Below are 14,341 nucleotides of genomic sequence, written 5' to 3' on the forward strand. Positions count from 1 at the left end.
AGTCCGTCACCTCTGACACAGATTTAGAGGATTCCGAGGGTTCCCCCCGTTCCCCTTCTGAAGATGTCTCCTTTGCAGACATTCTAGAAATCCTCAAACAGAGGGGAAATTGGCCAGCCCTCAGCCCTTCGGAGGATGAATCTGTGTACCTTGAGGCGTTTGGCTCTCCCTTCCACCTCCTGGGTGTCTCCCCTTGACCTCTCATGCAGGTGGTTGCAAAAAAGGCATGGACGGCTCCTGACTCAGTGGACCCCACTCCCAGGAGACCCTCAAAATTTATCACGGCACCAGCAGATAAACAATTTCTAACCAATGGAGTTTCTGTGGATGCTATGGTGGTTGCTGCTGCCACTAAGAAGGAACTAGCTGATCCTTCAGTGCCTGTCCATCCACCTAACAAGGAATCTAGGTCTATGGACAGGTACGGCAAGCGGATCTTCTCGTCAGCGACCTTTGCAATGCGTTCGCTGAACTACCTATGCCATTTTACTCGTCTTCAAAGAGACTTGATCAAAGAAGCGAGTGACATGTTGAAGGATCCTACAGCTGCGGGTTTTCAAGACAAGATGAACACTCAGCTGGCTACCCTGAACTCCATAGCTAACTCCTCCATGTGCCTCCTTTCTTATGCGGCTGATGGAGCGAGCAGGGCCGCAGGGACAGGTGTGGCCTTACGCAGGCATGCCTGGATGCGGCTATGCAACTTTGCGGACCCCTTTAAAACGTTGTTCACTAATTCCCGTTTGATGGATCATCTCTTTTTGTTCCTCGAGTGAAAGAAACCTTGACTAGGTGCGAGACGGATGGCAAGACTCTTTCTGCCGTCGGAGTCCGTTTTTCTACTCCTTCTAGGCCTTACCCCAAAGGCCAGAAAAGTGGGAAAATGTGGTTCCGCAAACAATCTCAAGGGACTTCGCCTGGTGCACAGAGTCGGTTCCCCGCCAGAGGCAGAGGGGGGAACAACAATGGTAGACGTCACCTTAGAGGCAGGGGGTCCAGAGAACCAGGGCAATCGAGAAACTTTCTCCGATAAGCCCTTTCAGCATCCCTGAGGTGTTGCCCGACTGCCCACCTTCGGAGGCAGTCGGGGGAAGATTGTCACTGTACCCAGAAGCCTGGCTATCCCTAACTCAAGACAAGTGGGTACAGTCCATCATTTCAAGGCTATTCCATTCCTTCGTCGCATTCCAAACCGATCAAAAATCCCTTCCAGATGTTCCACCTGCTCAAAGGGATCTTGCAGCTTTGGAAATTTCAAAGCTGCTTGCAAAAAGAGCTATTCAGCCAGTTCCAGCAGACCAGCAAGGATCCGGAATCTACTCCAGGTTCTTTTAGTTCCAAAGAAGACAGAGGACTGGAGACCAATTTTGGATCTCAGTATCTTGAACAAGTCGGTCAAGGAAACAAGATTTCGGATGGTCACGCTACAGTCCATCCTTCCCTATTGGGAAGAAAAACTGGATGTGCTCTATAGACCTTCAGGATGCGTACTATCATATAAAAATGAACAGACGCTCCAGAAGATTCCTCCGCTTCAGGCTAGGAACCAGTCATTTTCAATTCAGAGCCCTGCCCTTTGGACTCACCACTGCCCCCCGGGTGTTTACCAAATGCATGGCAGTGGTAGCTTCTCACCTGAGACGTCAAGGATTCCAGGTGTTTCCATATTTAGACGACTGGCTCCTCACAGCTCCCACCAAGCATCTTCTTCTAATGGCCAAAGATTACACCTTTCGTGATTTGTCAAAACTTAGGCATTTCAATAAATTGCGAAAAGTCTGTTTTGTCGCCTTGTCGTGTTATTACCTTCATAGGCGCAATTCTAGACACAGTCAACATGTCTGCGAGGCTAACAGATCAGAGAATAACAGACATACACAAACTAGTTTCGCTCCTCTTCAGCAGCAACAGAGTCAAAGCCAGGTTAGTTCTGAAAGTTTTGGGAATTATGGCGGCTGCCATACCTCTTCTGCCATTAGCCAGATTCCACATGAGAATCCTTCAATGGACGCTCTTCACACAATGGTCATACCAGCAACTTCCGATGTCCCACACCATTATGATTACGCAAACATGCAGGAATCATCTTCTGTGGTGGATGTCTTCCCCTCAGCTCTACTTGGGAAGACCCTTTGTTCCTCCCCCTCCGGTTGCTACTCTGACAACGGATGCCTCCCTGATCGGGTGGGGGGGGCATTATCAGGGCAGAACTGTCCAGGGCACATGGCAACCAGACGAATGCCACTTGCACATAAATGTTCTAGAGATGAGAGCAGTGTTTTTAGCGTTGCAAGCCCTTCAAGACTCTCTTCCCTTGGGAACGATAGCAATCCAGACAGACAATATGTCTGTAGTGTGGTATATCAACAAACAAGGCGGAACCAGGTCCTATCCCCTATGTCGAGAAGCACTCAGACTGTGGCAATGGGCGATTTCTTCTCAGCGGTTTCTGATAGCAATGCACATCCCCGGGAAGTCCAATCAAATCGCGGACAAGTTGAGCAGAGCTATCCTCATGCCTCACGAGTGGTCTCTGAAAGATTCTATTGTGAGAAAATTTTTTCTCAAGTGGGGTCAGCCTTGCTGCGACCTTTTTGCTACTCCCCAAAACAGCAAGTGCAAAGACTTTTTCACCCTATTCCCGCTACCAGTCCAGCCCAGCAGAGACGCTCTAGTCCAAGTTTGGCCCCGGGGACTTCTGTATGCATTTCCTCCCTTCCCACTAATCTCTCAAGTGATACAGAAAGCTATCGCTCAGAAGGCCTTCTTGATCCTCATTGCTCCTTACTGGCCTCGACAGGTTTGGTTCCCCTTTCTGCATCATTTTCTGTTGGAGCAACCTTGGCATTTGGACCTAGTTCCAGATCTCTTGATCCATCAGTCGGGTCAGTATCATCGCTCCCTCCCCTCTCTGAACCTCACTGCTTGGTTCCTCCAATTCCAACCTTAGCCAGGCTTCCTCAAATATCTCACGCTGTTCGAGATATTTTGATAGCTTCCCATAAATCTTCCACTCGTAAGATTTATCTGAGTAAGTGGAAACGTTTCGCCTATTGGGCTCAAGGAAGGGACATAGATCCTTTCACGGCTTCCATCCAAATAGTCCTTGATTTTCTAGCTGAGCTCTTCCATGCAGGTTCATCTCCTTCTACTCTTAAGGTTCAGTTGGCAGCTATTTCTAACTTTCATGTATGCCTCAGAATCTGCCATAATGACCCACAAGCTTTGCAAAGCCTTTTTGAAGGGAGTTTTTCTACTCAGACCTCCTATAAGAAATCCTCCTCCTCCTTGGGACCTAAATTTAGTTCTCAGTTCCTTGATTCTCCCCCATTTCGAACCTGCAGCTTCCTGTTCGTTAAAATTGCTATCATGGAAGACTCTCTTTCTGGTAGCTATTACTTCAGCTAGAAGAGTTTCAGAACTTCATGCACTCAGCTGTCGACCTCCTTATCTGTTGTTCCATAATGACAGGGTATCCTTGCGAACCAATCCGTCCTTTTTACCTAAAATAGCCTCGGCCTAACCTAAATCAAAGCATTGACCTCCTGTGTTTTTTCCAGAATATTCTAATGGGTCTGAACAAATATTGCATTGGCTAGATGTTCATCGTCAGTTAAGGTACTACTTGGATAGAACCAAACAATTCAGAAAATCTGACCAGCTGTTTGTCTCTTATGCAGAAGGCAGAAAGGGACTTTCTGTTTCTAAGGTATCACTATCTAGATGGCTGACATCTCTAATTTCCATTGTCTATGAAATACGACACCAAAAGCTACCGAACAAACCTAAAGCCCATTCCACCAGAGCTTTGGCTACTTCTATAGCCTTCCAAGACAGACTGCCTATAGACACCATTTGTGCAGCAGCTACTTGGGCTACTCCTCACACTTTCATTTCACATTCTAAGTTGGATTTAGCTTCTAGGCATAGAGCTAATTTTGGATCCACTGTGCTTAAGAGTCTGTTCCGTTAGGCCACCCGGGACAAGGTGCTAGGGACGCGGTCCCATCCAGCAAGAATGAAGAAGAGATAGACAACTTAACATATAGAAGTTATGTTCTTACCATAACGTTCCATGTTAGTTGTCTTCTTCTCGCCTTCTTCTTGCGTCCCACCCTCCTTCCCCCTGGCCTGGACAGACCTAGAGGAGTTTGATTGTGACCTCTCTTTCTACCACCTCTTTATTATAGGTATATGCTCTGCTGTGCATATTTTTTCTGGATCAGGCTGTAGGTCACCCTTCTCTTCTCCCTTATTATAGAGGTGGACTTAGTTTACAGTTATTCTGCTACTATTATTAGCTGGGCCTAGCTCACAAACGAGATCTGAGGTAACTCACGCCTAGCATTGTGGGATATAAGGGGAGCCTCGAGCCGGTGGAACCAACTCTCGAGCTTTTAGAGTGGCCGAGTCGGAGCCGAGGTCGGCTCCAAACCCCCAAAGCAAGAAGAAGGCGAGAAAAAGACAACTAACATGGAACGTTATGGTAAGAACATAACTTCTATTTTTCTATATACAGATTTTCTTTCCTGTACCATTTTCCAAATGTAGAATTGTAATCAGTCAAATGAATGATTAGTGTAGTTAAAAAGTATAATCAGACCTGAACCAGTATGCTGTTGCTGAGTAGGATGTTAGTAATTTGGTGTACTTGAATGTTGGCAAGTTCTTAAATGTTGAAAAAAAAAATCCCAGGAAAAAGTGTTGTGTATGATTCTTTATGCAAGGTGTAAACATTTCTATCAAGACTGTATTTTTTTCTAGAACCAACATATGATGCAAGGCTTTTTATGTAATTTGCTGACTGCTCAAGAGTATCCATATATTTCTGACCTAGAAAGTTCTATTACAGTTCACAAATGATGGCATTTCTAAAGTTCTCAGAGCTCAAAACTGAAATCCTTAATGTAATTAACTTTTGTAGTTGTGTTTAATGCTTACCAATGTGTAGAAGTAATTGTGTAATATGTGTAAAAAATTAGTCTGTAATGTTTGGAATAGTGACTTTCCAGCAAGGATACATATTTGTATGTATATATTTCTGCATTCCCCCCCTTAAGTGTGTCAATTCTCTTGTTCATATTAATGCAGCCACAGTCTATGGCACATCCTTGTGGGGGAGCGCCAGTTGTCCCAGATTCTCAGGTAATCTTTTCAACTGTTCATGAAAGCCCAGGCTCTGTTTCTCCATTGCCAGCATGTCTCTCAAAGTCTATTTCTCAGAGGCGAAACAGCACCTCTTTCCTTGAAGCCCACACTTATTTTCAGCCTACATTGAAAACCATCACTCAGAATGTACTGTCAGCTGATAGTGAGGCTCCAAGTTGCATTCCAGAGGTTTTTTTTGTTGCAGGCACAGAAAGACAAAAATCTTCTAGTGAACCAGTAAATGTGCATGTTCACAGATTACCTGAGCATGTTATTGTCCATAGTGGATGCAAATCTTCATTGGGACAGTTGGAGGAGCAGCATCACAAAATGTCTCATTTAGAAAACACTTCAAGCTTCATTCAGCAAGAGCATCTTATTGATCTTTGTGGTTCCACTGCGTATACCAGTACTCTTGGAACTGACAATCAGTTCAGTCCTGCTGAGCAGATGAATTTTCTTCAGCAGCAAGATCACACTAATCAGTCTTGCATTCCTCATTATGGCCAGTTCACTGGACAGAAAGTCATTGCTGGGCAAATTCAAAATGTAAGATTTGAACAAAAGGTCAACTGCTTGCCGCAGATAACCCTGGTCTGTACACCACAAGACCCTGACTTGAACAGTCTGCAGGTCATACCTCCTAGTTCTGCTCCTGCTGTCCTTGGATGTGCAAGTGAAGGTCAAACCAGCTGTTCATTTGACTTCCATTTTCAGAGTTCGTCTCCACTGGCACTTGAAAATTCTGGATTTATGTTATCAACTCATCGAGGTTACCTAAACCGTCATGGCTCCACAGACGTTAATATTGAAGATGCAGCCCAAGGATGTGGAATGTACAATAGACTTCAGACTGTGGCAGAAGAGCAGCAAGTCTGCATGTGCCGTGATGTAGTTGTGCCTCCTGTCAACTTCATTAGACAGAGACCAGACAGCCCCAATAAAACTAATGACTCTCTTCTGACTACCTCCAACACTTGGGAGTGTCCTTCTATCATTTCTGATCCTGCCTGTTCTGACACTTCACCTCCTAAGCAAGCCCAGGTGCTTTTCCAGGAAGAATACATGCATACTCGCATTCCCCAATCACTGGAAACAGAGCAGGTGGGCCAGACATAAGATACTACAGCTATGTTTTGAATTTTGCAATGGTGAATATGCCTGCTGTCAACATGTTTCTTGTCTCAGTAGTTTTATACAATTATTACTGACTGTATTAGGTATGTGTGCATATTTGCAGCATTTTTCTTTTCAGAATGAAAAAAATGCATTAACTGTTGGTGTGCAGAGTTATTTTGCTCATGTTGATTTTCACAATTTTGTTAAGTTAAAGTCCGTAAGAATCCCATAACATTCAGAAGTAATAGTCAGTATAGCTTGAGTGGTGGAAATGTAAAAGCTTCATAGGTTCATAGGTTCATACTAGGCTATCTGCCCTAGGGCATTTATAAGCCTAGCCAGAATGTGTTTGGCTTTCGCCACCCATTTTAAATTTATTTTGCTATGCCCTTTTTCGAGGTTAGTATACTGTGCCTCTATCTAACAGTGACACAGAAGTGATACCCGGGGTAAACCTACGATCTCCCATCCACTCATCAAGATTCCTCTTGAAGAGAGTCAATGAGGGACTCTGCCTAACCTGGACTGGGATTTTATTCCAGAGTGAAGGGAGCCTCTAGGTTATGAATCTGTCCCTCCAGCATGTCCTATTTATTTCAGTGCTGAGGTTCAAGTCTCTCAAGCCGTAGCTCGATGGGATTTGGATTTTCTGAGGTGCAGCATGTCCATTAATTCCGGGTTGGACATGGCTTTATACGTCAGGCACAGATCGCCTCTGAACAGGCAGTATGCCACTGAGTAGAGCTGGAGTTTCTTTAACCGGCAGCATATGGCATCTGTTTGAGCCCTTTGATCCTCTTGGTGAGGTACTTTTGGGGTCTTTCCAGTTGCTGCAGGTGTCTGGTAAGGTACATCCCAAAAGGGGCTTTGTACTCAATTATGGGCCTGATGAGGGATGAGTAAAGAGGCACGATGACCTCCCCTGATCTAGATGTGAATCCCTTCATGATTAGGTGGGCTATATAAAATGTTTTTCTAACCACTTTGGCCACGTGGTTGTCAAATGAGAGATTGCTATCAACTTGGGTCCCCAGGTCCCTGATTACTTCTTCTGTACTTAATGGATTTCCACCTATGTGGTAATTTGTGGGCACTTTGTTTTTGCCAAAGGGGATGACTATACAATTTTTGGCATTTAGCTTGAGGCCATGGCACTGGCACCAGTTGTCTGTTTCTGTGAGGCCCTTTTGGAGGATGCTTGTGTCGGCTGGAGAGTCGATCATGGCACCCAGTTTGCAGTTATCTGCGAACTTGGTCAGCCACAGTCCTTCCGTGTTGGCCTGTACCTCCGAGAAATATATACCGAACAAGAGAGGTCCCAGGACTGAGCCTTGTGGGACACCACTTGTAACTGGTTTGGAGTCTGACATGGCTCCAGCAATTCTAACCATGTGGGTTCTGTCCTTGAGCCAGTTTGCAATCCATCTAGTGACATAGGGGTTTATATTTAAGCTGGTGAGCTTATCTATAATGCCCGAGTGGGGTATTGTATCGAAGGCTTTTGCGAGGTCCAGGTAGGCTGTGTGGACCACCTTCCCCTCGTCAATGACCTTGGTGACTGTTTCAAAGAAATCAATCAGGTTTAAGAGGCAGGATCTGCCCTTAACAAAGCCGAACTGGGTAGGATCCAGTGTTTGTAGGTCCCCAATATCTTTATTTATGAGGTCCATGATGATCCTTTCCATAGCTTTGCAGAACAAGCTAGTCAGGCTTATGGGGCGATAGTTTCCAGGATCCGTTGAGGCACCACCTTTATGGAGAGGGACCACTGTTGCTGTACGCCACTCTTTGGGCACATATCCTGTAGTAAGGCTGAGATTAAACAGTAGTTTTATGTTTGGGTTTAGCTCTTCTTTGAGTTCATGTAGGACGCAGCCCGGGCCACCATCTGGTCCCATTGATGCTGTGTTTTTTGCTTTGGAGAGGGCGGCTCTTACCTGAGCATCTGAGATGTCAGGGGGGCAGCACTCTGCTGGGATAGATATTTGCCCTTTTGGTGGGGAGGGGGGGAGAAGTTTGCGCTGAACCTGTCAGCTAGGATGTTGGCAATGTCTGTGGGTTCGGTCTATTTTTTGTCATTTTGGACTAATTCTGAGCATATCTGGGAATTACCACCCAGGTTGCTAACATAACTAAAGAAAGCCTTGTGATTATCCTTAGTGTCCTGTGCAATTTTTCTCTCGAAGCTGGCCTTAGACAATTTTATGTGTGCCCGTAGTTTTTTGCTAATACTGATCAGTGATGCCTTCCCTTTTTGGGATTTTGCTTTATCATTTAGTAGCTTCCTCCTCTTGTTGTATAGTTTGTTTATGGCTGGGGTCCACCAGACAGGACGTCTGCCTTTGGAGGATTGGGTCTTGGTTTTATTTGGGATCACATGATCCATGCATTCCTGAAGGTGTTCATAGAATGCGTTTATAAAGGATTCTGCGGTCTGGGCCGTATTTTCCACAGGCCCGGGGGCTTTGAAGGATTCCACCTCGGTTTTGAGGAGTGTAAAATTTGCTTTAGAGAAGTTTTTCACTGGTTTTCTGGGCAGGGGGTGGGGTCGGGATGTGAATATCCAGTGAGATTAGTTTATGGTCTGATCTTACCAGTGAGGGATACACTTCTGGTCTGGAGCATAGAGTCCCCATGTTGGTGATGATCAGGTCCAGTATGTTTTCCCCTCTTGTGGGAGTGGTAACAAGTTGTTCCATAGCATTTGAGTTTATAAATTCTAGGAACCTTTGGGCTAGGGTGTTGGAGCTAGAGTAATGCTCCCAATCTATGTTTGGGTAGTTGAAGTCGCCCAATATAATGGTGTTTGGAGAGACCTTCATATTTTCCAGTTTTCTCAGGAAGGCGAGTGGGGTTCCTGGGTTTGGGAGGGTGGTCTGTAGCAGGCTATAAACTGGAAGGCAGTTTTACCCACTGTTAGTTGCACATGGATAGTCTCTGATGCTTCGTGCTTTGCCACCAACCTGGAGGTGTGGGTATCTTTGATGAATATCGATACTCCCCTCCTTTGTGGTTCGGTCCAAGTTTTGGGGCGAAAAGCATGGTATGAGGTATAACCTGGTAGTGCTGGGGTGCTCTCGGAGCCCTGAACCAGGTTTCTGTTACTGCACAGATATCGATGTTCTCCATGCTAAGGAGAGTTTCGAATGCGTGCATCTTGAGGTTTAGACTTCTGGCGTTGAGTAGCATTACTCTTAGTTTCTTATCCCTTGTGATACCTATGGAGGTGGGTTTGTCTTTTGAGCCTTGCCTAAAAAAGGCACTATGGGGGTAGCAAGAGCCTTTGCCAATATCCGAAAGCCCAGGGGTGACCGGTGCAAGCCGTCCCTAGCGAAGCATCGTGGCTTGTCAAGCATATCATCCCAAGCTGACAGGCATTGGATCCCCTTTGAATGACACCAGTACTTAAGCCAATTGTTGAAATTGATCATCTTGTCTTCATATTGTGGCATCATTCTTGGTGAGGGTAAGATGCTACTCAAGTTTAGGGTCATACCGGCCTGGGCTACATGCTCAGAGAGCTCCTTTATGTCTCTCTTCATTTAGTCCAGGGAGGTATGTCTCAGGTCATTCACACCAGCATGGACAATGACTGAGTCATATAATACCACTACCCTATCTAAACTTACTCTACCCTCACTTTCCTTTTGCCACTTATCCCTTACTGCCTTTTTACTACTACTAACTCCTCTCCTTCTAACGCTACTTTTTACCTTGCCCTTGCCTAACTACTTTTTTTTCTTTCTTGTACCATCACTCTCTTCTACTCTACATTGACATTTTTTTATATTTATATACCTCCACTTCTTTATCCATCATTCAACTGTATTTTCCTTCCTGTTTATCCTATCCAACTCACATAACGTGAACTGATCTTAATCTTCTTGTAACATACTTGTTTATTGTTAAAATCATTTCTGTTTTCTGTTGACTTTTTTGTTTTGTTTTTGTTTTGTGTTCTGTGTTAAAAAAGTTTGTAGTTTAAGTGTAGTGTTCTAGTCTATGTGTATGTGGATTAGTGGAGTTTTTTCCTCTGCTGAAAATGGACATGTATCCAGCCAGACTAGCCAGCAGCCAGAATAAAAAATAAATAAATAAATAAATAAATTGTACTTGCCTTGGAGTGACCTGAGTGCTTGTGTTATGTGGCGGATCCTAGCACCCGACAAGCTGCTCACCGTGACCCTCTCCTTGTTCAGCCTGGTGAGCGGGACGTCAGTGTGCCTGACGATAGAGTCACCTATTACAAGTGTATCAGGTGTGTTGTTTAGTCTTAAGGGCTGTGACTGTTTGGCACACTGGCTTTGTGAGATATGTGTTGCACGTGTTTTGTTTTGGGGTAACGGCTGCTTGGGTGTCTGCTATGGAGGTCTCTGCTGCTTCGGCAGATCTTTATTTAGAGCCTCCGAGTATGTTTTTGTGTGATTGTGTTTGGTTTGCTGTCGTGGTAGGTCTATGTGAGACTGGAATTGTAGTGAGTATGGTTTCCTTCTCCTCCTGACTGGTTATGCCAGTACTGAGTTGAGAGAGCTTAGCCTCCAGTTTGGCTATATGGTTGCATCTCTCACATGTGTTGGAATTTGTTGGGAGGAGGAGAGGGTTGTCTGTGTACATGAGGCAGTTGTAACATTGCCTCAAGATTCCCAGATTCACCAGCTGGACCGGAGAGGAGATTGACAACTGACCTTTGGACATGCTAGAATAATATTGGGAATTCCTTAATAATTGAAAACCAGGGCCAGTGGGGAGTGAGGGTGTAGTGCTTTTAATTTTTAGTGCTGACTTATATAATTGCTTTAGTGAGCAAGTGCCAGGTAACTTAAGTGCAATGTGTTACAGGTAACTTAAATGCAAAACGACAAACAGTAACTTTCTTTCAAGTGAAACAAGGAAATAAGTACAGTAAGCAATGCAGATATCACTAGTGAGCCACAGAAGCTGAGAAGCCAGATTAGGTGGAATTAGCGTTCCAGGAAATAACAAGCAAACAAACAACAAGCATATAAACAAAGCTATATTCAGCAGGCCTGGATCTAGTCTATGCTACAGCAAACAAGGTGTACCAATTTCAGTAAGATACAGTTCAAATATTCAGGCACTATAAACCTTTAACCAGAAATTCCCAGCTCAGAAGGGCAGAGTCCAGCCTCTTCTCCCACAAGAGTGCAGACCACAAACCTTCTTAATGTAAAATAACTGGCCTGAAGCCCAAGTGCCTAAACCAGAACTAATACACTTTAAGAATAACAGACACTGGGCTCTCAATCAGCAGTTCCAAACTTAGAAGGATGAAAGCTACCTGTCCTGCCACCACAGTGCATGCCACAAACCTTCCTAATGTAAAACAGCTGATCTGAAGCCCAAGTGCTTAATCCAAAAGACTTAGAATGACAGCTAAACTTTAATCAAGTTACTACCAAGCAGTAATAAATACATTTGAATACTTTAGAGAATGCCTGGATTAGTGCACAAGTTACACAAACAAAGCTAGATCCAGCAGGCCCGAATCCAGTCTATGCCACAGCAAACAAGGCGCACCAACTTCAGTAAGAAGCAATTCAGATATGCATGCACTATAAGCCTTCAATCAGAAATTCCCAGCTCAGAAGGGCAGAGTCCAGCCTCTCCTCCCACAAGAGTGCAGACCACGAACCCTCTTAATGTAAAATAACTGGCCTGAAAGCCTAAGTGCTTAAACCAGAATTAATACACTTTTAGAATAACAGACACTGAGCCCTCAATCAGCAGTTCCCAACCTAGAAGGATGTAAGCTACCTGTTCTGCCACTACAGTGCAGACCACAAACCCTCTCAGTGCAAAACAACTGGTCCGAAGCCCAAGTGTTTAAACCAGAAGGCTTAGAATGAGTTACACCAAGCAGTAATAAATACAATTGAGTACTTTTAAGATGATGCAAAAGTAAAAAGTAGGTAGAAACACAAGTACAGTAAAAGCAGATGAAATTTTTTTTTTTTTTCTGAACAAGTGCTGAGATCAAAGAAACAGATTTGAGTGCTGAAACTAGAAAACTGGCTAGTTATAGGGAAAAAAACTAAGCTAGAAGGCTTCCTCCAACACAGAAGGACTTGGGGCTCAAAAGCCTACAAATAGTCTATACCACTTAACAGGAAAGGCAGGAAACAAGCTTAAATTTTTTTTTTTCTGTTTCCCAGATGCTCTCTTTGTACACAGTAGGAGTGCCTGAAATCAGAATATGATCTCACTGCACTCAGTTGAGTGAGCAAATGAGATGGGCCCAGAAGGAGTATCCAAACACAAATTTACAAGAGGGGCAGGCAGCTGCAAGGCCACTAAGATTAACACCAAAACAAAAACAGGGAGGGTGGGTTGGACAAACTGAAGAGCAGAGTGAAAACTTCCAGTTCAGCTAAATATTCCTTCCACACAGTTAAAATCAATTTAAATACTGTATTTTTTGAAAAAAAAAGCAGATAAAGGTACTTAAATTCTCTTATACGTCCAGTTGAATATAGCAAGTTCTTAGCCAAAGCTGAGGTTTTAAGCAGAAAATATTTCACACTGTACCACTTAAATAGGCAAGGACAGGAAATCAAAGAATGTGACTACCCCCACACCTGTAATTACTAGCAAATAACAAAATTCAGCAAACACTGACTAACTACCAGTTCAGCTAATATTCCTTCCACACTGAAGAGCAGAGTGAAAACTTCCAGTTCAGCTAAATATTCCTTCCACACAGTTAAAATCAATTTAGATACTGTATTTTTTGAAAAAAAAAAGCAGATAAAGGTACTTAAATTCTCTTATACGTCCAGTTGAATATAGCAAGTTCTTAGCCGGCCAAAGCTGAGGTTTTTAAGCAGAAAATATTTCACACTGTACACTTAAATAGGCAAGGACAGGAAATCAAAGAATGTGACTACCCCCACACCTGTAATTACTAGCAAATAACAAAATTCAGCAAACACTGACTAACTACCAGTTCAGCTAATATTCCTTCCACACTGAAGAGCAGAGTGAAAACTTCCAGTTCAGCTAAATATTCCTTCCACACAGTTAAAATCAATTTAAATACTGTATTTTTTGAAAAAACAAAGCAGATAAAGGTACTTAAATTCTCTTATACGTCCAGTTGAATATAGCAAGTTCTTAGCCGGCCAAAGCTGAGGTTTTTAAGCAGAAAATATTTCACACTGTACCACTTAAATAGGAAAGGACAGGAAATCAAAGAATGTGACTACCCCCACACCTGTAATTACTAGCAAATAACAAAATTCAGCAAACACTGACTAACTACCAGTTCAGCTAATATTCCTTCCACACTGAAGAGCAGAGTGAAAACTTCCAGTTCAGCTAAATATTCCTTCCACACAGTTAAAATCAATTTAAATACTGTATTTTTGAAAAAAGCAGATAAAGGTACTTAAATTCTCTTATACGTCCAGTTGAATATAGCAAGTTCTTAGCCGGCCAAAGCTGAGGTTTTTAAGCCTCATGAAATAAGTTTTCCTTCCTTCTGATAATGTTGGATGTTCATCGTGTTACCCTGCTGCAGTCATCACACTTGGGTTATCCTGCCGTCAGGCGGTCACACAGTCGGCCCGAATTCCAAAGTCTTGGTCCGGCATCAGTTACTGTAGTTCCTTCACTGACGTCAGTGCGCCAGGGGTATACAAGAGGCATCCGACGCCATTTTCTTCAGTCTTTCTTGCCATGCGGTGCCCAAAGCAGAAGCAGTTCGCAAGTGCCGGTCGGCCGACACCTGAGACTTTCGATTTGAATTTCAGTCCAAAGTCTTCATTAAAGCTAAGTACCCCGTTGGGGAACATTTTCTTGCCTCAGTCTGATGTCAGAAAAAGTTAACAATTACATTTCTTGTGGGAAGCAAATACCTCATAAGGACTTCCATTCCTATTGTATTCCTTGCCTAGGCCCAGACCACGACATCACAGGTTGTCGGTTTTGCGCTAGGTTTAATAAACGAACTATCAAATGCCGTTTTGACTTTGCACGGCATTACTTTGGTAGGAAATTTAATTATATCATGTCGTTGGAGCAGCCGACTGCCATTCATAAAAAACGCAAGGATAAG

At 43.8% G+C, this 14,341-nt stretch overlaps 2 protein-coding genes across 2 annotated transcripts in view; both read left to right on the plus strand.

Annotated features, from left to right (window-relative positions):
- LOC122815200 (serine/threonine-protein kinase WNK1-like) overlaps nt 1-14,341 on the plus strand; it is a 1,238,062-nt gene that overhangs the window by 766,099 nt on the left and 457,622 nt on the right. The gene's annotated exons all lie outside the window — the stretch shown is intronic.
- The window catches only part of LOC122815199 (serine/threonine-protein kinase WNK1-like), a 3,137,204-nt gene continuing 3,127,957 nt past the window's right edge, over nt 5,095-14,341 (plus strand). The window contains exon 1 of the mRNA XM_044087493.1: nt 5,095-6,252. Coding sequence (XP_043943428.1) covers nt 5,101-6,252 — 1,152 coding nt within the window. The 5' untranslated portion in view covers nt 5,095-5,100. The remainder of the gene's footprint in view (nt 6,253-14,341) is intronic.

The sequence above is a fragment of the Protopterus annectens genome, chromosome 11.part0 (assembly GCF_019279795.1).
Source record: "Protopterus annectens isolate FY-2018-M chromosome 11.part0, PAN1.0, whole genome shotgun sequence".
Taxonomy (NCBI): Eukaryota; Metazoa; Chordata; order Ceratodontiformes; family Protopteridae; genus Protopterus; species Protopterus annectens.